The sequence below is a fragment of the Lissotriton vulgaris genome, chromosome 4_1, assembly GCF_964263255.1.
Source record: "Lissotriton vulgaris chromosome 4_1, aLisVul1.2, whole genome shotgun sequence".
Lineage (NCBI taxonomy): Eukaryota > Metazoa > Chordata > Amphibia > Caudata > Salamandridae > Lissotriton > Lissotriton vulgaris.
Window position 1 is genome coordinate 2113564391 of NC_141691.1, and position 26269 is coordinate 2113590659.

General features: G+C 47.3%; 1 protein-coding gene across 1 annotated transcript in view; it reads left to right on the top strand.

The window, feature by feature from the left end:
* The window catches only part of LOC147725149 (uncharacterized), a 205995-nt gene that overhangs the window by 131213 nt on the left and 48513 nt on the right, over positions 1–26269 (top strand). Inside the window, exon 2 of the mRNA XM_086918190.1 lies at positions 5851–5934. Coding sequence (XP_086774316.1) covers positions 5851–5934 — 84 coding nt within the window. The remainder of the gene's footprint in view (positions 1–5850; positions 5935–26269) is intronic.

A 26269-nucleotide genomic window follows, 5' to 3' on the forward strand; every position in this document is an offset into this window, starting at 1 on the left:
TGTACCAACAACAACAACGCTCATACAGAGGTGAAAAAGAACCCTAATTACCTTATAGGATATAAAAAACAGATCCCTCAACATAGTGGCGGCGTGCACAAGCTTTTAAAGGTCTGCCATTTCATCCCAATTGAATTCAATCAACACCCGTAAGAGCAGTGGTGAAGAGTAAAAGAAAATAGAAGAGACACTTGCGTCGTGTGTCGAAGAGTGTGTGCGGCAGCGACGTTAACATTTATCAGTAAATGAGCCATAATGCAAGAAAATGCGCCAATTGTGCGTGCAATCCATATGCATAAGAAATACACAAAAAGATCATGTAAAGAAAACCCCTAAATGCACACTAGCAGCAATTATATTCATCACAGACTTTGCCATATTACCACTATATAAATTATGTGCATGTGGAAATGACGATCATTGCATGAGAAAAATGAACATATATAAATATGTACTGCAATGTCAGAAAACATTACGGTAAACAGATGCTGTAATGATGCTCATATAATAACATTAGGCAAAGTAATAAAATTGCTCCTGAGATACATTATAAATAAACGGAGATAAATAAAATCCAGGAAACAATCATTGAAAACATCTAAAAATATTCAAAGATTTTATCTCTCATCATTCTGTGTTGTCAACATACAGTTCCTTAGCCGTAACCAAAAATCAAAAGATCCCGAACGGGGGGTCGGCGGTTCTCTTTACAAGCGGCCAAATTCTGGAATAATCTTCCTGAGAGCATCCGACTCCTACCGAACCATCTCATGTTCCGGAAACAACTAAAAACCTTTCTTTTCCGATGAGTGATGGTGATGTTACCTGGGTCAAAGCGCTGGGATGCCTTAGGGTAGCCATGCGCTATACCAAGTATGTCTTCATTTCATTTAATTTCAAAATCACTAAAAACAGTACACCTCTATTTTATCATTTAACATCTTTGGGTTGTACAGTATCTAATGTTTTAGTCAAAAAGATTTCTCATTTAACAAGAATTTTATGAGACTTTATTCCAGAATTGGTTTGAATGACTTCTAAGATTTTTAATCTATTCTCTACTAGCCCGCCCCCGTGATCGGAGAACGGGCCTCTTAGATTCACTTAATGTTGTTACACACGCTTGGCACCATCTCATGGACGCGCAGGCCTGTTCGCTATTGTATGCCCCGGAGACAATACTAGAGTGGTGTTCGTGGCTCGGACAGTGCAGGGACCCGGGAGTTAGGTCGGGGCACTTGCGAAATTAGATATACTTACCATGGGAGACTTGTTCCTCGATGGCATGGCCCAACTGTGGGATGATGTGGACAGGGGAGGTGGGCCGGGCGCTCCTCCCCTCACCTACTTCCAATTTCACAGGGTGAGACTCGCACTGAGGGACTTACTGGGTGAAGACATGGCGGAGCCCTCAAGAGTAATGGTATACGACTATGTAGTCACAGCTAAATCACCGACTCGGCTTATCTCGCGACCTTACCACAACACACTGGCTGATAAAACAGCACATTATGCCAAGCCCAGATTGGCATGGCAGACTGATTTAGAGCAGGATCTTCCGGAGGACAAATGGAGGTATTGTTGTGCAAATATTAAGAGGGTGTCCCTTAACGGCTGGCATCGGTTATTACATTTTACATTTCTCAATCAGGTGTATTATTCCCCTGAGCGTTTGTGCAGATATGGTTTGTGCGAGTCGCCTAATTGTGAAAGATGTTCGGCTCCAACCGCAGATTTTTTACATCTCGCCTGGCTCTGCCCTAGGGTTGCAGATTTCTGGAGAGCAGTGAATGAGGTCTGCGGCTTATTACAATCCCCCTCCCCACTGCTTGCGCTGCAGGGATATTCTAAAGATGTAGCCCCGGAACATCGCAGGATGGTGGATATGGCTTTCCTTGTGGCTAAGCGCTGCGTAGCGATGGCCTGGATGAGAGGGCCGACTCCGACACTCTCCAGATGGTCCCGTGATATGCTATACTGCTGCACACAGACGGGATTATACAGCGAGCTTTTGCCTCCCGTAATCGCATAAAGAACTATTGGTCACTGCACATGGAGAGGAGGTCTGTGGAGGGAGCCGGGGGTCCAGGGGACGTTGGGTCGGACTTGGAGACAACGCATACACCAGAATGAACCGTGGTAGGAACATAATATGTGCATGACTTGAACTGTCACAATTGAGGGATATGAATACTCACGTTGCTGATGTTATTGCGGAGGAGGAGAGCTGTGTGGGGAATTGCAGCAGCTGCTGGACAGCTGATGTGGATGTTGAAGGGAGTAATGTGCACATATTGAAATGTTTTATTGCTATTATACTGTTATTGCTGTCAACGGGTCTCTTGTCATTTAACTGTAACTCTTTTGAAATAGCAATACAAATTTTTTTACAATAAAAGATTTTTAATCTAATCTGTGCGATATTATGATTTTGTTATAGCCAATACACTACTGAACTGGATTTTTTTGAAAAATAACTTTAAGGGATTGTTCATTCACAAACCGCTTTTGCTTACCAGGGCTCCAAAAATCTCAGAGAATTGTTGGCATTTACAAAGCTGCTGCTTGCAAGTCACAGGTAGGCACCAAAAAAGCCACAATTGCATCATTTACAATAATGTAATCACAGACAAAGCGGTGTTCATTCACAGAAAGGCCTGTCCTTAAAATAAAGGCACTTGTCACACTGTAACACAAAGAATGTAATTTACAGCATAAAATGCCAATGTGGACAACTTTATGTTAGCTGACTAGCCAAGCGTGTCCCTGGAACTCGTGACAGTACGTGCCAGGTACGTGAAGGTGGCAACCCTAAACACGGCAGGCATGTTGCTTTCTTAGGAAGGGTCATGTGGTAATAGAGTTGCAAGGAAATGGCTCTACAGCTGGGGATTTCTCAGCTCCTGTTACCAAGAGTTGTCTAATGATGCAGGCGTACTCAAGAAGGAATCAATCCGGCTAAAGCTTCGGGAACAACTGCAAGTTCGATCCACGTCCCCACTGGAAAAGTATATTAAGCCCTGATGAAGTTCATTTCTTAATGAACGAAACACGTTGGCTGTAGCTCATGTTGTCGTATGACGTTTAAAATAAAGGATTATTTGATATAAAGGAACAAAGAAGCTCTGGGAGTGCTCCTCTCCAAGTTTGTTCAACTTGTTTTGAACTGGTCACTCCAAATCTTTGCCTATTGTTTGTGACGTACACAAATGAACCACAATCCTCGCCATCCCTCACTGTTCAATTTCCTCACCACTCACACCACATCCTTGATCCCAGTACAGTCCTTCTCTACCACTGAACCCTGGCTCACATGACCAGCTCCATCCTGGGAGCTTTCCTGCCTTCTCTGCATTAATGGTTGGAACCGTAAGCAGAGATCTCCCCACAGGTGGTAAGGGTGCCTGTATCTACTTGTGGGTGAAGACGTTGGGCTCCCCACGACCTCTGTGCCAGCTCCAAGGCCTCCTTTGGAGGACGCACTGCCAGTGCCCTGCCTCATGTGTGGTAGACCAGAGCTGTGGCTCCCAGTAGCTCCTCCATCCCTGTGTCCGCACCTGTAATATTTTCAAACAACAGGGTGTCTGGGTGTGTGGTTTAAATGAATGAAATTCATATAAAATCCACTACTAACTACTAAAGTGGTTTGGTGTTTTTATTACACCTTCATGAGTTAATCAAATATTTTCATACACTTTTAACATTTAAATCATGTCAAACCAAGAACAACAATTAATTCAAGACAATGAACTTAACATGAATAATAATAACAGCACAATTGATTTTAGACTACCGTGAAAACAAACCACACACCCAGACACCCTGTTGTTTAAAACTAGTGTAGAGGCCCGGTTTGGGTGTGTGCCGGGCCCAACCCCCGTTTTGTTAAAACGCATCTGTAATATGGCACAGACCAATGTGCAAAGGTGTTGTCTTTTTCAGATGATGCCACGCCCAATGCAAATGAAAGATCACCTTTTAACACTGAAATTCTTCCAGCTTGTGTCTGAGCTGCAAACAGCACAGCTCAGAAACAGTGAGCGGTGTTTGCCTCTCTATTTTCTGTTTGCTCTGTTTCTGAGGTAAGTGTATCTACATCAGATACTTCAGCACATTAACAAGCATGTGCAAATCCAATAGGTCTTAGTTCAGAAACCTATTGGGTTTGCCAATGCTTGTTTGCTCCTGCTAGGTTAAGGCGTCTTGTCCGGGTGGTCTTGCATACATCTAATCTATTCACACTTTAACTAAAATACAGTTGTGACGGCGTCATAAACATGCCTGGTTGTAATGTTTACATTTATTATGTTAAGCATTAACACAATCCATAGAATATGCCCTGTATTCCAGTGTCTCTGTCTGTGCACATCCACAGGCGGTGACAAGAAACTGTGCAAATCCAAATGAAGAGGGTAGCACGCTGAGGGCTCAGAAGCCACCAGAGTATAGTTGTGGAGCAGTTGCCTCTAGGTGGGGGGGGGGGTGATTAATAGAGAAAAGTGGGGGAGCAGAGAACGAGAGAGAAAGAAGGGCAAAACAGTCTCTCATAAGCACTGGAAAGATTTCCTTTAGTCAATGATTGTTCGCTGTCAGTGCTTGTTGGCTGCCAGTATTGATTTTGTCAATGCTTGTTGGCTGCCAGTATTGGTTTTGTCAGTGTTTGTTGGCTGCCAGTTTTGGCTTTGCCAGTGCTTGTTGGCTACCAGTATTGGCTTGGTCAGTGCTTGTTGGCTGCCAGTTTTGGTTTTGTCAATGCTTGTTGGCTGCAATGTTGGTTTTGTCAATGCTTGTTGGCGTCTAGTATTGGTTTTGTCAGTGCTTGTTGGCTGCCAGTATTGACTTTGTCAATGCTTGTTGGCTGGAAATCTTTGTTTTGCCAATGCTTGTTGGCTGCCTGTATTGACTTTCAATGCTTGCAGAATAGAGGAACAAGCATTGGTAAAACTAACGGCTGTGCCCCTTCTCATCTGCTCCACTTCGGAACATTCCGTGGAGCAGGAGTAAGCCTCTGTAAAGTCTTCCGCCGTCTGTCGGAGCTGTGTCTGGAGTAAATCAACCTCTAAAGCTTGGTGACCTTGAAACTCTGTGTGACCTTGGCTCGAAACTGTGACTTACCAGAGTTACCTCAGAAGCGAATACTGGGACAAAACCAGCAAGAAAAATAATGAATGCATTCACTTCTATCTGATCATCAAACTGAGGAGCAGAAGAGAGCATGTGCTGTGATCTGTGCATTAATGTCACCCCAGCACGTGTTTCACTGGTGAGGAGTCATTTCATGAGATGAGTCAGAGAATACATCTCACTTTGAACCTGGCTTTTGCATCAAGTTAAAATCAGTTTTAAAAAAGATTACTTTTTGAAGACCTCTTTAGCAGAAAATCTGGTCATTTTCTTGAAAACCTTTAGTGATTACTGCAATGCTGAAATCCATAACTGTGTCGGTATCCTTCTCTCTAGCGCCAAGAAGCCTAAGGGGTTGAGTCCACCTGTGATGTCAGAAATCAGAGGTTCCAGGCTCTCTGAGTAAGGGGTAGACGCTCTAATCTTGACACTGTTCTAGCCTGTAGAGTCCTATTCCCTAAGCCTTGCAGTATGTAGTGAAAGCCCGTCTCCTGAGCGCCTAGAAGCCTGCAGGTTTCTGAAGTTCACATTTGACGTCAGACACTATATAGGCCCACTTCTTAGTATGGATTCCTCCCAAGCTCTACTAGTAAGAGACACCCAGCTGACCCCTGTACCTATCCCGGCCTGTACAGGCCCATCACCCCCCTATCCTGTAGAGATCCTCTCACTGCATCTTGTGACCAGAAGCTTCTCTGACCCCTTGTTCTGTCTCCTCTCTTATAGTGACTGTATCCTACCGAGTGCTGGTCATGCTCTGTGGTGCCGGTGCACTTTTACTCCTGGTGGTGGCCTTGGCTGCACTGACCGGTAAGTCTCCTACTCTGATAAAGTGCATGACATCATTTGATTGCTCTTAAAGTCAGTGTCAGAGGTGGCTGGTGATGTGTCTCACAGACACACACACACACACTTGTAGCATCAGTGCTAGAGGTGCAGGTGTTGTCACACACACACATAGAGCCAGTGCCAGAGGTGTCAGGTGCTGTCACAAACACACATAGAGCCAGTGCCAGAGATGTCAGGTGCTGTCACACACACACATAGAGCCAGTGCCAGAGGTGTCAGGTGCTGTCACAAACACACATAGAGCCAGTGCCAGAGATGTCAGGTGCTGTCACACACACACATAGAGCCAGTGCCAGAGGTGTCAGGTGCTGTTACACACACATAGAGCCAGTGCCAGAGGTGTCAGGTGCTGTCACACACATAGAGCCATTGCCAGAGGTGTCAGGTGCTGTCACACACACACATAGAGCCAGTGCCAGAGGTGTCAGGTGCTGTCACAAACACACATAGAGCCAGTGCCAGAGGTGTCAGGTGCGGTCACACACACATAGAGCCAGTGCCAGAGGTGTCAGGTGCTGTCACACACATAGAGCCATTGCCAGAGGTGTCAGGTGCTGTCACAAACACACATAGAGCCAGTGCCAGAGGTGTCAGGTGGGGTCACACACAAGTAGAGCCAGTGCCAGAGGTGTCAGGTGCGGTCACACACATAGAGCCATTGCCAGAGGTGTCAGGTGCGGTCACACACACATAGAGCCAGTGCCAGAGGTGTCAGGTGCGGTCACACACACATTATGCCAGTGCCAGAGGTGTCAGGTGCTGTCACATACACACACACACACACACATACACACATACATACATTATATAAAAAAGAACTAAAACTGTACCATCATAAAATTTTTGAGGAAATTGTTCTTTGCAGCACAGATTGAGGAATTGGCCAATAAGAGTAAAGACATCTTTAAAATTGCAAAACAGTCCACATCGCCCACAGCAATCACCTCCAAAGGTGAAGCATCTGAAGGTTGGACACATCAGTTAGCTTTGTATTTCCATAAAAAAATTGCTGATATCCAAATTCTCTTAAACTCCTCCTAGGTACATTGACTAATCCTCAATTCTCTGGTGCCAGTCCATTATGTAACGCCTCCTTTTTTTCAGTTCCCTCTGATCACCTTGTAACAATCCCTCTCGATTATGAAAAGTTTAAAATCTGGCTCCCCATCAGACGCCTGTTCTGCTAAAACTGTGGTGAAGGTGGCAGACGTTATCAATATTGAGGTCAAACGAGTGCTGAGTCTGTCTTTAAGCAGCGGCTAGGTTCTTTCTATTTGGAAACAGGCTAAAATCTTACCAATGCTGTAGAAACCTTTGGCGGATCCACTTTCAGCCTCTAACTATAGACCTATCTCACTTCTGCCTTTCTTCGCCAAAACAATTGAAAAATATGTGAACCAAGTCACTACTAAATACATCGCATCAAACAACCTCCATTACATGAGCCAATCTGGTTTCCGCGCTAATTTTAGCACGGAATAGGTTCTCCTTGAGATCTCAGATTCCATCAAAGGGACTCTCGACTCCGGCGGAAGAGCGGTTTTAATATTGTTAGATCTGTCAGCTGCTTTTGACACCGTGCCCCATGATAGACTCCTTCAGAGATTGAGTGACTGCGGAGTGGGGGGCACAGTGTTGAAATGGTTCTCCTCCTTTCTGGGGAACAGAAGGCAGGAAATTTGGAACCCGCCTTTTTCCTCCTGTATGCCTTCTATAAAGGTTGGGGTACCACCAGGATCTATGCTTAGTGCTTTATTGTTTAATTTATACATGACCCCCCTCGCTCCTCTGGCTTAAGAAGCGGGAGCCATAATTATATCTTACGCCGACGACACTCAGTTATTGTTCATCTGTAAAAAAGGAGATGTTTTTGACGGTGAGAAAATCAATAACTTCCTGAGAAAAGTCTTTTTCCTGGTTTAGTCTTAACCAGCTTCAGTGTAATTCGGCAAAGTCAGAAATGATTCTCTTCGGAGCCTCTGATCCAGATGTATGGAGACAGTGGTGGCCATCTGATATGTCCTCCCCACAGTCCTCTGTGAGGGTAGCCAGAAATCTTCGGGTACAAATGGATGATTCCTTGGACATGAAGAAACAAGTTCAATCAGTGGCAGGAACCTGCTACGGAACTTTGAAAACACTCCGTAAATTTCTACCTCTTCTGTCAGTTTCCCACAGAAAGACGGTAGTCCAAGCTCTTATTACATCACGTCTGGACTACGCCAACGTCCTCTACTTGGGTCTTCCGGAATATCTATTAAGTAAACTCCAGGTGGTGCAGAATGCTGCAGCTAGAGGCATCCTTATGTTGGGCCCCTGTGCCCACATTTCCTCCCACCTTAGGAACCTACATTGGCTCCCTATCAGTCGTAGAATTCAGTTTAAGACCCTGACTTGGCTTTTAAAGCTCTGCACCGCTCCAGGGCTCATTACATCAGGAGAAGAGCGAGCTTCTAGTCACCTGGCAGAGTCCTAAGACAGTCCCATCTGTATATGATGAGTATGCCTTAATTTGCACGCGCTCGCAAAGGTGGTCGCTCTTTTCAAGTTCAAGTTGCTCACTTGTGGAACAAACTTCCTGCCACAATGAGGGAGTTATCTGATATCTTGCTTTTTAGGAAATAGCTGAAAATGTGGCTATTTCAGCAGTAATTCTCCCTCCCTTTATGAGCTGTCTTTACTTGTTTCCATTAAATCGTTGTGCTTCTGCTAGCGCCGGACACTCTTTTCGAGTAGCTGCGCGCTCTATAAACATGTTATAACATAACATAACATAACATAGAGCCAGTGCAAGAGGTGTCAGGTGCTGTCACAGCAAAACACACAAGATGATGGATGGAATGTTGCACATTGGTAAAACATTCACCCCCAGTCACAGATCTGGGTTTAATCCATCGTTATTTTATTAAATACTCTTGCTGTGTACACCGTAGGAATCGACCAATAAATGGAGGCGCTCAACTAGCTGATCATTGAGGCCCAATCTCAAGTGCAGTTAGTTCAATCAGTATGCTGTTGCTCCCCATCATCGACTCTTTATCCTCGCTGCCCGAATTTCTGACATCAGTACTTTCAGAAATTCAGACGATCCCAGAGTCTAGGCCTTCTGCCCCCGCAATACCTGCTCCTCTACAAGGCCCAGATTCCGCTTTTGAGCACGTTGCCGAAGTCTTACCACTGGTTTCTTTACCATCGTCTAAAGCAACAGCAGTCTCCAACGCCCCCACCGATTCATCCACCAAAGTCAAATCACCCCAGTTATCCGGCCACCGACTATCAAAATGGGAAAAAAAAAAGATTTCAGAAATCTCTTAATAGGCTCCCAGAAGTACCTAAAAAAACAATTAGCAACTATTTCATAAACAACAAATCAGAGATAGTACAGGCACCGAGCACAATGCACACCGTCTGCACCAGTCAGATGCAAGTAGCCCAGCTCCGTACTCCCCAAAAAGGACATTCACAATTAAAACCCTAAATAAAAATGGAGTCACCGTAAGTCCCTAGGCACTCCCCACACTCAACATTCCAGGACAAAATCAGAGACAACGGAAACAAGCAATTACAAACCGATGAAGACCCAATAACTTCTCCAGGTTTGTCATAACTACACCACCCCCAAAGTGTCTACGAACCATTGAATCGTCTTTTCCACCTCAACCGACGATCAACAGCCAAGGCCCACGTGGCGCAGCGAACCCCACCAAAGAAGCAGAGTACCAGTTTCCAGCAATCCAACCCAGTCAATTTCCTTCAGCATGTGTGCGCAAACAGTCTTTACTTCACCATCAAGCTAGTCAGCAAGTCAGCAAGCCCCCCCCCAAGCACGGCACATCAATTTCTCAACGATCGCTAGCAGACAAGCACATGTCATCTTAGCCCACACCTGCTGAAATCCAAACCCTGTCCATAGAAACCAATGAAACCAAACTACTGTTAACACCAGAGGACATTTTTCAAGGCCCTCATGACATATTAACCCCTCCCATGCTCATGACAAGCTCAGCTCGTCATGAGCCACGGTGCTCGTGTGCTCACGACGAGCTGAGCTCATCATGGCTGTTAGAATGCTCCCATACTGGGCTAATTCCCCTGTTGTGCTGAGCGTTCTACGGAAACGGGTGTGGCCATGAAGAGCTCAGCTCATCATGAGCACACAAGCACCGTGGCTCATGACGAGCTGAGCTCGTCATGAGCACCGGGGCGCAGTGCGCGTCCCCCACCCGCCCACCTGCACAGCGGGGGAATCAGCCCTACAGCCAAGGGGTTAAACTGCTGGAACATAATGCGGCTCTTCAAATCGAATCCGGACCTTTGTAAGCTGGAATCAAAAGACATCCTTGCTATCGAATTTAACCCCACCATTGGCCTTCACATGGGAGAATTACCTTTCATCACATTAGCACCTAAAGCTATAAGGGAACTGGTCCAATCAAAGGCTGACCAGTTCAAAAACTGGGGAATAATTATAGCAATGCCCAGAGTACCCCGATATCCCTCAATATTCGCTCCTAGCAAGGTCCCAGCCTCAAGCACAAGCCTCATCCCCATTTTAATTTCAAAGTCAGCCAGAAGTCGCTCCCTAGTTGGCAATGATGAGTGCAGTGAAATACAGCAAACCACCAGAAGCGCAGACTGGTCATGGCTGCCGGCAGCCCTATCTCAAAGCAGGATGACTTGAACTAGTTTGTAACATGGTTTAACAATCTGTTCCTGGAACATCAATGGGCTCTTGTCGAAACTGCAATCTCCGGACACACCCCGATTCCTTAATAAACACGACATCAATCAATCAATCAATCAGTGACACTTATAAAGCGCGCTACATACCCGTGGGGTCTCAAGGCGCTGGGGGGGGGGGGGAGCCGCTACTGCTCGAACAGCCAGGTCTTCAGCTTCTTCCTGAAGGAGAGGTGGTCTTGGGTCAGGCGCAGGTCGGTCGGGAGGGAGTTCCAGGTCTTGGCGGCCAGGTGGGAGAAGGACCTTCCTCCTGTAGTCGCTCTTCGGATGCGGGGGACGGCGGCGAGGGCGTGGTTGGCTGATCGGAGGTGGCGTTTGGGAGCGTAGAAGTTGACTCGACTGTTGAGGTAGCTCGGGCCTTGGTCGTGTAGGGCTTTGTGTGCGTGGGTGAGGAGGCGGAAGGTGATTCTTTTGTTGACGGGGAGCCAGTGAAGGTCTCGCAGATGTCCGGAGATGTGGCTGGTTCGTGGGATGTCGAGGATGAGTCTGGCTGAGGCGTTCTGGATCCGCTGGAGTCTCTTCTGGAGCTTGGCGGTGGTCCCGGCGTAGAGGGCGTTGCCGTAGTCCAGTCGGCTGGTGACGAGGGCCTGGGTGACGGTTTTCCTGGTCTCGGTGGGGATCCACCAGAAGATCTTCCGTAGCATGCGTAGGATGTTGAAGCATGCCGAGGAGACGTTGTTGACTTGCCTGGTCATGGAGAGGGAGGAGTCCAGGATGAAGCCCAGGTTGCGTGCATGGTCTGTCGGTTTGGGTGCGGTGCCCAGGGCGGGAGGCCACCAGGAGTCGTCCCAGGCGGAGGGAGAGGAGCCCAGGATGAGGACTTCCGTCTTGTCCGAGTTCAGTTTCAGGCGGCTGGTCGTCATCCACTCGGCTACCTCTTTCATCCCTTCGTGCAGGTTGGCTCTGGCGGCGGCGGGGTCGTTGGTCAGGGAGAGGATCAGCTGGGTGTCGTCGGCGTAGGAGATTATGCTGAGGTTGTGTTTGCGTACGATGGCCGCGAGGGGGCTCATGTAGACGTTGAAGAGGGTGGGGCTCAGAGATGATCCTTGGGGGACGCCGCAGATGACTTCGGTGGCCTCTGACTTGTACGGTGGTAGGCGGACTCTCTGTGTTCTCCCGTCGAGGAAGGAGGTGATCCACTCCAGCGCCTTGTCCTGGATTCCGACGTTGCTGAGGCGCCGTACTAGGGTGCGGTGGCAGACCGCGTCGAATGCCGCGGAGAGGTCTAGGAGGATGAGGGCCGCTGTTTCTCCATTGTCCATCAGGGCTCGGATGTCGTCGGTGGCGGCGATGAGGGCGGTCTCGGTGCTGTGGTTGGCTCGGAAGCCGGACTGTGAGGGGTCGAGGGATCCGTTCGTCTCGAGGAAAGCGGCCATCTGCTTGTTGACGGTCTTCTCGATGACTTTGGCTGGAAACGGGAGGAGCGAGATGGGGCGGTAATTCTTGAGGTCGGTGGGGTCCGCTGTTGGTTTCTTGAGTAGGGCGCTGAGTTCGGCGTGTTTCCAGCTCTCGGGGAAGATGGTGGTGTCGAGGGATGTGTTGATGATGTCTCGCAGGTTGGGTGCGATGACAGCGTCGGCTTTGTTGAAGACGTGGTGAGGGCAGGGGTCGGTCGGTGATCCGGAGTGGATGGAGTTCATCGTGCGGATGGTGTCTTCGGTGCTGATCGGGGTCCAGGCGTGGAGGGTGGTGGTGGGGGGTGGTTGTTCGGTCATGGTGTGCGTTGGTTGGTTGTTGAAGCTGTTGTGTATGTCCGCGATCTTGTTGTGGAAGTATGAAGCCAGGGAGTTGCAGAGGTCTTGCGATGGGGTGATGTCGTTGTTTCCTGCGCTGGGGTTGGAAAGCTCTTTGACGATGTTGAAGAGTTCCTTGCAGTTGTGTGCGTTGTTGTCCAACCGGTCCTTGAATGCTGTTTTCTTGGCGGCGCGGATCAGCTGGTGGTGTTTCCGGGTGGCAAGTTTGAAGGAGGTCCTGTTGTCCGGTGTCGGTTCCCTTCTCCAGACTTTCTCGAGGGCTCGGCAGTTCTTCTTGGAGCTCTTGAGTTCGTCGGTGAACCATGGGGCTTTCTTGCTGCCGGGTCTGCTGGGCGGGGTCCTCAGTGGGGCGAGTTCGTCCGCGCAGTTGCTGATCCACTTCGTGAGGTTGTCGGCGGCCTGGCTGGGGTTCGCTGAGCTGGCAGGAGGGTGCTGGCTCAGGGAGGTGGCGAGCTGGTCTGCTGTGATCTTGTTCCAGCTTCTGCGGGCGGTCTGTTGCTGGTGGTGGTGGGTCGTTGTTTTCTTGAAGGTGAAGTGGACGCAGCTGTGGTCCGTCCATTGAAGCTCTGTGGTGTGGCTGAAGTTGATGTCCTTGCTGGATGAGAAGACAGCGTCGAGTGTGTGTCCGGCGAGGTGGGTGGGGGTGGACACCAGTTGCTTGAGTCCCAGGTTGGTGAGGTTGTCGAGCAGGGTGCTGGTGTTGCGGTCGTTGTTGTTCTCCAGATGGAAGTTGAGGTCTCCCAGGAGGATGTAGTCAGCGGAGGGGAGGGCATGTGGGCTGACGAAGTCGGCGATGTCCTCGCTGAATTGTGTGCGTGGTCCAGGGGGTCGGTAGATCAGGGTGCCTCTGAGGGTGGTGTTCGGGTTGGTGTGGATCTGGAAATGCAGGTGTTCGGCGGTGGTCAGGGAGTTGTCGGTGCTGGTCGTGAGACGGATGGTGCTCCTGTGGATGATGGCGATGCCTCCTCCCATCTGGTTGGCGTTTCGGTCCCTCCGGACGATCTTGTAGCCCTCTGGGATGGCGATGGCGATGTCGGGAGCTGAAGAGGCGTTCATCCAGGTCTCCGTGAGGAAGGCAACGTCTGGAGCTGTGGTGTCGAGGAGGTTCCAGAGTTCGATGGCATGTCTGTGGATGGAGCGGGTGTTGACATCATCCTTCTCCAGGAAACTTGGCTTTCAACGAGCACTCCACTCGAAGGGTATCTAGAATTTACATCGCCAGCCACAAGATAGAGCAAGCATGGTAGACAGTGTGGCAGGCTGTCTAACTATGTGGCTACCAGACTGTCAGCACGTATCAGACAGCTTAAATTTGATCTTGACTGGGTCACTGGCATTGTGGCCGACAATTTCTCTTCTGAGAGTAAGCTACTACTGCTAAATGTTTACATGTCTCCATGTCCCAGTTGGGAAAAACTCTAAACTGGACTGCCTGACTATAATTTTATGCAACATCCTAAGTACATACAGCAGTATACCATGCCTAATCTCTGGAGATTTCAACACAAACCTCTTTTACAACCAGTTTGAAGTCCTAGGGATCATTCTTTCAGCAGTCCCCCCACACCTCGCCAGGCTAATATTACTGCCAGGACTCAAACCATCTGAACTGGGTGAATATGCAGTCCTTCAACTTAGCAGAGCCGGATATATAGTAATAAACTGTCTCTCACCCTCAGACATCCCCCCGGTCTGGACGAGAGAACCAATGGGTGAACCCACTCATTCCTGGACTTCACACTGTCAAACAGCAAAATGTTCACTCTAATTGAGTGCCATTACATCGCAGCACTGGGGGAAAGTGATCATCGACCCCAAATAATATCATTATCCCGCAACATGCCTCGCCACTGCGCACTGGCCCACATAATAACAACAGTCATACAGAGAATCTAAGATGAATTAAATGGTCGTCAACCGCAGTCCCTCCTAATATTGAGAAATGCTGTCATCTTCTACGTCCAGGAGGTGAAAAAGACTTGCCCATTATTAACGGATGGGAAGCGCTTGTGACCAGTTTATTAAATGAATTCCCATCTAAATCCCACCCTCGGCCAGAGCCCTCTCAACCTCGGATTTCTCCTGCAACAAAAACGTTAAAACAACTAAGAAACGCTGACCTGCGCCGGAACAGAAAAAGCCAAGGAAAATGTAATTTTTTTAGTTCAGTAATAAAATGTAATTTTTTTTAACCATTACAAGCAAGCTCAAAAAGCTTTCAAGGCATCAGTGCATAAAGATAAAGAATCAGCGTCAGACCAGTTCTGGCTGAAGCTAGTCTACGCCAGCAAAAAGTCCAGCACAAAGTTATTCTGGGCCCTTGTAAACAGAGGCCCACTAGGAGGCAGTGGACATATCATTGAAAACATAAGTGCTGACTACTGGACTAAGGGCCAGATGTAGGAAGCCTAATACCGGTCGGTAACCATCAAAATTACCGAATTTCGGCCGTTACCGATCAGTATTAGGCATTTGAGATGTAAGTGGCTTCATTTCAGATTCGGTAATTTACCGAATCAGTAATTGAAGGAATTGGTAAATTACCGAATTCTTAAATACCGATTCAGTAAATTACTGAATCTGAAATGTAGGAAGCACTCAAGTGAGTGCTTTTCACCTGTAACGATTTGTTATTTACCACCAACCACAAGTTAGTGGTAAATAACGAAAACCGTTAAAAAAGCAGTTTTGTGCTTTTTTAACAGTGCCATGTGGCAGACATACATGACCTTAGGGCATGTATGTGTGCCACATGTGCACCCATGCACTAATCAGGGGTGCAACAGGGCGTCAATGTGACAACCTGCCACCCTTGTAGGTCTTCCCCCCTTACCGATTTGGTATTTACCGAGTTGGTATTCCCCATTTATTCCTATGGGCCTGGAGGCCCATAGGAATGAATGGGGAATACCGATTCGGTAAATACCGAATCGGTATTTACCAAATTTTACATATTCGGTAAAAATTACCGAATGAATACCTACATACCATTTACCCCTTCTAAAATAACGAATCAGTAAAATTCTGTTTTAGAATCGGTAAATGGTATTTACCTACATCTGGCCCTATGTTTCTATTTAATCACTTTGGAGAAAATTCAAGCGGGCTACAGCTCCATAGTCCCCATTCGACATTCAAATCTCGACCACCACCCACCGATGGCCATATCACAGGCAACTATTTACTAAAGTTGAAGGTGACTTGGACTGGTCCATACTCAAGAAGCCAAGAAACGACTCCAACTCAGGGACGCTGATGACACACGGAATTTTAATAAACAGCATTGCCCGGATTATTAGGAAGGGTAGGTCTGACGGAGCACATGGCCCCAATGGACTCCCCCAGGCCTTGTTTAAGTCAAATGAAATGTTGTGGTCAGGTCTCCTTGCACCACTGTTCTCACACTGTAGGTTCAATGACCACATCCCGGATTCCTGGAAAAGTGCCTTCATTCATCCCATCTATAAAAGTGGCAAAAGAGATGACACAAAAAATTATAGAATGATAGCCCTACTTGACATAGAATCCAAATATTATGTAAGTATCTCACTAAAAGAACTGACAACCTGGGTTGAATCAACACAGCACCTCCCCTTCAACCAGGCTGGCTTCGTAGCCAAGTGAGGCACACCCAACAATCTATTGGCATTATCTGTATTGATTGAGAAGGCTGACATCCGTCGCATGCAACTTTATTGCGGCTTTTTTTACTTTAAGGCGGCTTTTGATTGAGTGCAGGCGGCCGCCTATGGCAAAAATTATTCTGTTGGGGTATACCCCCAGGCCTTTTACAAACTATCATCCAACTCCACACACAGACCTGGATAAGGATAAAGTTGGGGGACGGGTCCCAGGTCTCAAAAAAGATCCAAACAGGAAGTCGTTTTAAACAACACACGCACATAGAGCCAGTGCCAGAGCTGTCAGGTGCTGTCACACACACAAATAGAGCCTGTCCCAGAGGTGTCAGGTGCTGTCACACACACACACACCTAGAGCCAGTGCCAGATGTGTCAGGTGCTGTCACATACATACACACACACATAGAGCCAGTGCCAGACGTGTCAGGTGCTGTCCCACACACAGACCTAGAGCCAGTGCTATACGTGTCAGATGCGTCCACACACAAACATAGAGCCAGTGTCAGAGGTAATAGATGCTGTCACGCACACCTAGAACCAGAGCCAGAGGTGTCAGGTGATGTCACACACCCACACACCTAGAGCCAGTGCCAGATGTGTCAGGTGCTGTCACACACATACACACACACACACACACAGAGCCAGTGTCAGACGTGTCGGTGCTGTCCCACACACAGAACTAGAGCCAGTGCCAGACGTGTCAGATGCTGTCACACACACACATAGAGCCAGTGCCAGAGGTGCCAGATGCTGTCACACACACGTAGAGTCAGTGCCAGAGGTGTCAGATGCTGTCACACACACACTGAAGTGTCTCAATAGATGACACTTCTAGGATGAACTGAGAGGATAGAGACTCTGCCTCACAATAGGCACTTGCTGCTACCACTGAAGTGTCTCACTAGATGATACTTGTAGGATGCACTAAAGGGATGCAGGATGTACCTCACACTAGGCATGTGCAGCTAACACTGCAGTGTCTGACCAGATGATACCTCTAGGATGAACTGAGGGGGTGGGGACTCTACCTCACACTAAGCGTGTGCTGCTACCACTGAAGTGTCTCACTAGATGATACTTCTCGTATACACTGTAGGGATGAAGACTCTACCGCACACACGGTGCGAGCCGCTACCACTGAAGTGTCTCATGAGATGATACTTCTAGGATGCACTGAAGGGATAGAGACTGTACCTCACACTAGGAGCGTGCAGATAACAATGAAGTGTCTCACTAGATGACACTTCTAGGATGAACTGAGGGGTTGAGGGATCAACGCACCCTAGGGGCGTGCAGCTAACACTGCAGTGTCGACTAGATCATACCTCTAGGATGAATTGAGGGGATGGGGACTCTACCTCACACTAGGTGTGTACAACTGAATGCGCAGCCTGAAAGGTCTGGGATATTCACTTGCAAACAAACATAAAACTATTTCCAGGATCAAAGAGGAACCCTACCTACAATGAATACTGTGAGCCACAGATGAGGATGAACATTTACTACAGCATTTGCAGAATCTACTGTTAATGTTAACAGTATTTACCCATAAATCTTCTCACAAAGTGCTGCTATCGTGTAGATACTGCTTCATTCGAGCACAGCCTAAAGGGTTGATATTTCCTAGTATATGTGTCTAGCCATTACTTCATGCTTTCCTCGCCTTACTAGAGGGGTCGTCTAGTCGTTGGCTAGCTGTGGATGCACTGTCTTCTGATTATAGTGCCTCTTGAAAGTACCAAATAGAATTTAAAAACCACCTTCATCAAAAGTTGCATTGATAAATTATGAGTTCAGAGAGCCTTAACTTCATTTTTCCATCTTATCCCTATTGAAAGTAATAGTCTGAAAGTTGCAGTGCAACCCCAATGATAAGCCTATGGGAAAGACTGACTTTCAATAGTGAAAACCGAAATACATAATATATCACTATCAGGACGTGTCACACACACCAGTGCATGTTCTACCTTCCACATAGACCGCATCCTGCCCATGGTGGTACCTTGGGCCTACCTTAGGGGTGCATTACATGTAAGGAAAAGGAAGATTTTGGGCCTGTCAAAAGGCAACAAGTTTGGGGGTAAAGCTATCAAAAGGGCCAGGTCTAACACTAACATTCCTATTCCCAAGGGGAGGCTCAGTGAGCAGACTTGTACCTTCAGACCGACCCATCCCCTATTACCCCTCCCTTTCTACACACCCCTCCAGTTCTGATCAGCAGGCACAAGGCCGATCAGGCTGCACTCTGGTCTATGGGCTGCCTCTCACTGGCCTAGAACTACCGGAAGCTCTCAGCCCTGGAAGCCTCCTGTCCCCTAAACGCTCACAAAGACTCTGGGTGCAGTCTGAGGGTGAGTGTCTACCAAGCCAAGCCCACCGGTGTCCACACATTAGTCTGAAAATCTGACTTCCCACTGTCTCTTTAAATGTCGAGCACAAAGCAAACATATAAAGGATTGCTAGCCAACTGTGTCTGTGTTTAAATAGTTCATTCAGGTAACATGTGATCAGCACTTACTTGTAGTCAGTGGGTGCCAGTAGTGTCCAGAACTCACTGTGGCTCACAGAAGTTCTATAGTGTCCTGGATTGGCTGCATGTTCCACTATTGCTAATTTAATTTGCATATATTACCATATTTCTTAGTATTCTGTTTTTTATTCCACCTCTTAGGTGAGGAGTCCAAAGCTCAGAATGCCAGTGTCTCTTTGAATGTAGATCACAAAGCGCACATTTAAAGGATTACTTTTGCATCTGGACCATTACTGCGCATCACTCCCTGGCAACCTCAATTTCCAAGAGCATTTAGTTTGGCCTAGTGTAAGAAGTTGGCCTGGTATATGATGTCCACTAGTTGAAGTGGGTACCTTTCACCAGTCCAAACAACACTTATGGTGATTTAAGACGTCAAAGATAACCTTTGAAAGCTATCCAAGTGGTAGCTGTGGAGAGCAGCCGTCAGGCTTAGTCTTGAAGGAATGGTAAGCAGCTTGTTTTACCAGAATGCAATCTTATTGTATTGGTTAAATGAAAGGAGAACCACACAATAGTTATAAAAATATGTATTTATTATTATAACACTCTCTAGTACGATAAAGTACCTTCTACACGAAGATAATCACAAAGCACACAATACTGTAGCACAGAAACAATTGTATATTTCACTAATAAACAGTGGGCCACAGGGGGGACCAAACCATATAATACAATTGTGGTATAAGTACCATGGCTCGAGTCAAGACAGTGTCTAGAGGATGTAGAATCGCTGGGACCCAAGGAATCACCCAAGGTGAGTAAGTAGGGACCCCACAGAGGACATGTGCACCATACAATTCCATGGGAGAGTAGCTGTTGAAGTTTTAAAGTTTAAGGACCCTTCCCAGTGCACTTCGAAGAAACCCTGTGGAAGTTAGGAGATTGGAGAGCCACCCCACCCCTGGATGTCGTAGCACCAGAGTTACCCATCCCAGGGAAGCCAGGTGCATAGATCTGAAGTGGCGTCAATCTCGGTGAAATACTTTGAAGAAGAGCCACTGCTGGAAGGTAAAAAAGTGTCTATTGGAATCTAAAGGTGATTCTTGTTGAAGAGTACCTGAAAGCATAGGGGACAGAGTCTGAGTCACTCAGGAGTGAAGGGGCTCAGCAGAATGCCTATCGATGTCGGGTGCTTCAGGTACGTTGAAGGGGCTCTTGATTCTACAGCCACAGGGACCAAGAGATGTCGAGGACAACCAGCAGCCAGATACCTGCTGTCCCACAAAGGATGTCGGGTACTGAGGGGTCGGTGTCTGGTTGGAGCACCTACCAGCCTTGGGGATGGCAACCCACACAGAAGATCAAAGAAGGTTATAGTTCGGACCAGCAAGATCCAGGAGACTCAGCAAACACAGGGGAGTCAGGGCAAGTCTGGAGCAACCATGAGGGGGTTCAAGAAAAGCTATGTTTATCCTCAAGGGGACCCACAGGCCGGAGGCACAGGAGTCACAAGTGAACTTTAAGCAGTTTCTCAAAGCAATAGCCCACAGAGCACTCGGGGCAAGGAGGCCGTAGTTCTTTGTAGAAAATAGTTCCAGAGGTTGGGGATACTTGGAGCCCAGTGCACTTGTTCTGGAAAAGCCAACAAGCATATGCACTTGCAAATAAACGCGGTGCACCGGGGTATGGGTATTGCAGCCCCCACAAAGGATTCTGACCTCAAACTTGGTAAGAGGGCACAACGGACATCGGTTGATGAGGAAACCCAAATCCTGTGTTACTGGATCCTTTGGAGTCCGTAGGAGTTCAGGAGCAGCAGGCCAGTCAGTTGAGATGTGGTGCCTGCTGTTGCAGGGGAGTGACTCCTTCACTCTAAGGAAGATATCTTCAGTTGTCCGTGATGCTCCACAGGTCCTCTATGGAGCCTGCATGGTGCACATGCACAGCCAATGCGTCAGACTGAGAGAGGGTCGAAGTCGGGCCCAAACGAAGCCCAGCAAAGTCCATAGTGTCCAGACGGTTGAAGTTCAGTGGTTTCTTGTTCAGAATCTTGTCCACATCGAATTGAAGGTTCTACAGCCAGGTAAGCCCTTTTGTACCCACAAGAGAGGGCTGGATAGATTAGGGGACCCTCTCAAGGGAGGGTCTGGACAGAGGGGAGGTTACTCCCATGTCCTTTGTGCGGTTTTGCTCCAGAGTGGGATCCAATGGCTCCAGGGACTGGTTTGAACTGGACTATGTAGAGGGACACCAAATGTGCCCCTCATGCAGACTTTCGATGTTGGCAAGCGCACCCACCCATCCCTAATACACTAAATCCTGTCTGGAAGGTGGTCACAACTCCCTGTGAAAGGATGCCTATTGTTCCACCTTCCTCTGCTCAAGCTTGGCTCAGCAGCCGGAGGGCAGAAAGGTGTCTCTGGTCGGCAGCAACCCTTTTGGCCTGCACGGGACTAAAAGGCTGGTACCGGGAAAACCTGGGACCTCACAAAGCACGTTTCTGAGGTGGGGAATCCTATCTCCCACACTGGTTACCAGTGTGGGGGTATGGTTCCACATTGTTTGATACCAAACACGATAGGGTTACTTTCAGCCATTTTAGAGTTGGTCATCACGCGGTTGCATAATGCCACCCTATATGTTGTAAATGGCTGCAGCACTACCAACCCGGAAGAATGGACTGCGTAGGCTGCAGGGTTGTCCTGCTCAATTAGAACAAAGCACCCTTCCTTCAGGATTGTCAAGGCCGGCTATAGGGGTTACTTATAGGTTTAAAGTGTAGTGACCCTTAGATATACAAAAACTATATCTTAAGTAAGTGTTGCATGCACCAACTTACACAAGCTGCAATGGCAGGCCTGTAGTTCAATTTTGCATGGCCTCTCAGGGGTGGCATAATACATTCTTCAGACCATGGGAGGCCTTTGTGGCACCTATGCCCTGGGCATATGGGTACCATATACCATGGAATGACAAGAGTACCCCAGTATAAAATCTAGAGTGTACCTAAGTGCATAACATACAGTTTAGGGAGAGAGCAGATAAGCTTGGGTCCTGATTAGCAGGATCCCAGTAAGACTAGTCAAACATTAAGCAAAAAGTGGGGGTAACCATATGAAGCAGATCCTACTTTACTACACCTGGCATGTGTGTACTAGATTAGCATGCATAGCGGAACCTGTTGGGGACATAAAGACCGTGTCCCTCAGCAAAGGTGGAACACTTGTGTTTGAAAATGCCACTTTTAGCAAGTGGGCATTTTCTTACTTTACCATTCTGTTTGCAGCTGGCTGGTTGTGAATTCAGCGTCTGGTGTTTGAGTGACAGGAGCTGGCGATCTGCATTCACTCCAGATAGTCACTTGGGGGTTGAGGTATGCCCTGCCTTGCCTGGATGACTCATTGTTGGGTCGCATTTAGAGTGGTGGAAGGAATTTTGCTTGCACCTGAATTGTCTGTGTCTCCTTTTTAGGTCTCGCACCTGCGACGCATCGCAAAGCGATGTCGCAGCGAGACCTATAGTCGGTGAGTCTGCTTTCAAGGAGACAGGAGATAGGCACTCGCAGCATGTCGGAATCGGATCAGGTCGCGTGCGCGTTCACCATCTCCTGTCTCCCTTGAAAGCCTCATACACTTCTCACATACACACACAGCCACACCAACTCTGCTTTCGTTTCGCACACGCACGCAAACACACACGAGCGCACACACAGAGAGACACACGCACGCACACACACACAAACGCACACACAGAGAGACACGCACGCACACACATGAGCGCACACACAGAGAGACACACGCACGCAAACACATGAGCGCACACACAGAGAGACACACGCGCACACGAGGGCACACACAGAGAGACACATGCACGCACACGAGTGCACATACACGCACGCACACACACACACGCGAGGCACAGAGACACACACCACCCCCGCCACCTCCACCACCAGTACAACTAAGTCCCACTCACTGCATCAGCGCCACTTCGGACTTCTGCAGCCTCCGCGGGGCTCTCCCTCGGGCATGGAAACCCTGCGTCACCACTGCTCCTCTGGGTCAGCCACTCTGTGGGCGCGGAATTCAGAAGACGGAAGTCCCGCCCCACGACAGGTTTCGGCAGTGCACGCTCACGTCTTATTTTCTTTGAAAGTGCTTTTATTCCTCCCCAGTTGGTCTTTGTTGCTGTTCTTTGCTCGCTTGGAGGCTCCCGGAATGACTTTAGTTTTTATGAAAGAAAAGGAAGTCCCAGCAGGCAGCACCGGCGCTCTCTCATTAGGCTGCTCCAGGTGTAAGGGGGGCAGACTGGAGTGGCTGCTCGGTTCTGCTTTTATACTCACCAAGTGAGAGTCTCACCCTCCCCGGCACTTGCGCTACACTGTACAGTACCTGGCTTTGCTGGAGCATGTTTTTCTTGGATTTTTCTCTTCTTCTCGGGACGTCCATGTATTTACCGCCTTATCAAGATTTAAAAAGGGATTGGACCTATTTCGGCAGTGACTCTTTTGCAAACGAAAATGGCTTTTAACTTGGAGCCGGGAGTCATGTAAATGGCCCATTCTCCATACTTGGCAGAAAAGATTAGTTTTGCCTGGATTTAGATCTCCGTGGGCATGTCTGTGGTTGGAGAGGCTATGCTATGTAATTTTCAGTTCATGACAAGTGCATTCATACCGCGCTGTGGATTTAGGACATGTGATAACAGCATAGGCATTGCAACCTTATGTTGTGTTCTATGTTTTGTTGTGTTAATATATGTTATGTATGACATCCTGTGGTATATTATGCCAGGCTTTTACATTATGGTATAATGTCCAATTTTATGATGTGGTGGTGTGCTATATTTTATGTTAATGAGGTATTATTACAAGGTGTGACGTAGTATGATATTTTAAATTACATACTATGCTATTTTAATGTATGCCATTGTATGACTTGATATGACGTGGCATGACAATTATTTTATGATGGTATGTAGAATGTGATATTTTATCTTGTACGGTGTGGTATCAAGGGACGCACTATTTCAAAATTTGGTGAGCTCTGGTACCATATTGTGTCCTATGGCTTGTTATAAGGTGCTTTGACATGATGTGATAGAGTGTTACATGTTCATGGTAAGTTCTATAGTATGCTAAGACTTGATATTGTATGTTATGAATGTAATGTTGTTAAGCTATAAACATGAGTTTGTTTGATGTGGCATGTTATTATATATTATGAAATGATGTGATGCGACATGTCATGTGCGGTGTGTTTGACTATGTTGTGAAATGCTCTGGTGTATGATGAAGCATTGTATGTATTTTATGGGATATTATTGGTAGGTGGTACATGTAAAGTGCAGCTGCTATAGTTTGCATGACTTTATGCTGCTGATCATTGAACGTGGTGTGCATTGTTTTGGTTGAGGTGTGTAGTGATTGCGTCTGTGTTCTAGTACCAGTGTTCTGATTTCACAGTACAGTGTATCTATCAGGGTTTTCTGTTGTTTCACAGGTCTGTGTCTTGGTGCCATTCTCCCAGTGTTTGCGGCCTAGGATCAGTGACTCTGGGTCTGGGTCAGTGTGTCGGGATCATTGTCACACTGCCAGGGACAGGATCAGTGTTTAACAGTGTTCATGTTCCAGGGAAAAGGTTCATGTCAATGGTATGCCATCTTATACGTTATAGTATGTTATGCTTTGATAACCATTGGCAGGTGGTAGAAGATAGCACTACCCCCAACAGAAGGCCATGTGGTATTGAGAGAAATTAGAAACTGCCTTTCCACTACAAGCTCTGAGTTAAGTCTGATCAGCAGGTACGCGCAGCATCTGGGGACGATCAAGCGAGCTGAGGGAGGTTGAGAAAGGGGCATCAGTAGACTCACCACTTGCATTTGCACTTTCTCCTTGCATTCCTAGATAACTTGGCTGCCTCTTTTACTGTATCCCCAGCTCTAACAAGCTGCAGGTGTGCAAGGGATCGAGAGAGGCAGCATCAATGATCCCCCGTCGATAGTCCAGGTTCAGTTGCCGTCTTTCCTAATTGATATACTCCTTGTAACTTCCCAATGTAGGTGTGCCAATGCAGTAGGCCAAAGATTGAAATGCTTGGGAGTTGGCCTCTCCCATTCACATTTGGAATTTGGTAAGAGCACCCATATAATTCATGATAAGATGGAGGCGCTCATCAAAGAACCCAAACAAATGATAACTCTAAGCACCGGAAAGAAGTGCCACTATGTTGGGTAAACTTTAAAAACTTAACAATGAACTCCAAAGATGATTCTCATTCAGAAGGTGGACTACAAGTCAGAGTAAGGCTCTCGGCATGATGTACGGCGGTACAGGTCTCCCAGAATGACACAGAAACAGGGGTTGATTGGGTTTTCTTTCTAATTTAGATTACAGTAATGTAAGGAGTGCTTAATTTGCACTGGCGGTTGCAGGTGGTGAGCACTGGCACTCATATGTGGGGGCCAGGACTTTTTTACATCCTACCATTTTGACCCTGTTTAAGAGATGGAGTCAAGAGCAGGCTTAGGGGGGGGGGGACACAATTTCAAAACTCCAAAAAAGGGGCATTAGACAAATATAGAATTAGAGGCGTAAAGCAACTTCACTGACTGCACTGTGACAATGTGGATAACCTATTCTGCACTGCAACACATAACAAGCATTTGCAATGCAATAGGTCTCGCATATACGTTTGTTCACGCTATTGGCATTGTAAATCACAATGCCTTTTATTTATGTTTTAAAAACGAAAACAAAAATAGAGAAATAGAGCTGCAGCTGAGGCCACCCCTGCCTCCCTCCATGCCTGCCATAAAGCACTGCCCACCCTGCACCAGGAGGTGAAGTCAGGGCCCTATTACAGCAGGAGTGTTTTTTATTAGGCCAAAAGATAGAAATGACATTACGCAATGCCACACCGCACACTCAAATCATGGAGAGGGCAGGAACTAGCCCCCCCTCCTGCTCTTCCTGATGCCTTTCATTCATTTGCATCGGTGCGTAAACAAGCACTTTGTACTTATAGTCCATGCTTATGAGAAGCAAGGCTGGCGGTCTCTTTTACTGCCAGCCTTGCTCATCGTAAGCAAGGACTATACGTTCAAAGTGCGTGTTTATGCGCCGCTTGCAGGTTTTAAAAACAAATGAATGAAAGGCATTGTCATTTACAATGCCAATAGCTCAAACTTTAATAATGCGAGACCTATTGCATTGTAAATGCTTGTTCACAATGCTGTCTCCGCCCCCTGTGGTCATGCTGCAACAGGTAGGACAGTATGGGTTTGGAATGGGTTTAGAGATCCTCACAGACAGAGAGAACAATGATAAAATGGGGAATAAGTTTTACACCTAAAACCCCAGGACTTTATATTACTTCAGGGAACAAGAGAACCCTGCCAAGAAGAACAGTGTAAGAACTGTGTGTGGAGCGCTGCCTTTTCTGAGTGAGGGGTGGGTTTGTCTGCGGTTGCTGCTTCTGTCTGTGGTGGAGGAAAAGGACTGATGTATTTACCCTGCTCTGGTATCTTGCTTGTGAAGGACTCCCCAATGGCTTGTGTGTGCTAGCCTCCTGTTAGAATTCTCAGGGATATAAAAGACTTCATTAAAAGATCCTTACAGTATCTCAAAGGAACATGCTTGGAAGGAGGCCTGGAGAAGCTGTGTGAGGAGCACTGCTTCTAACTTG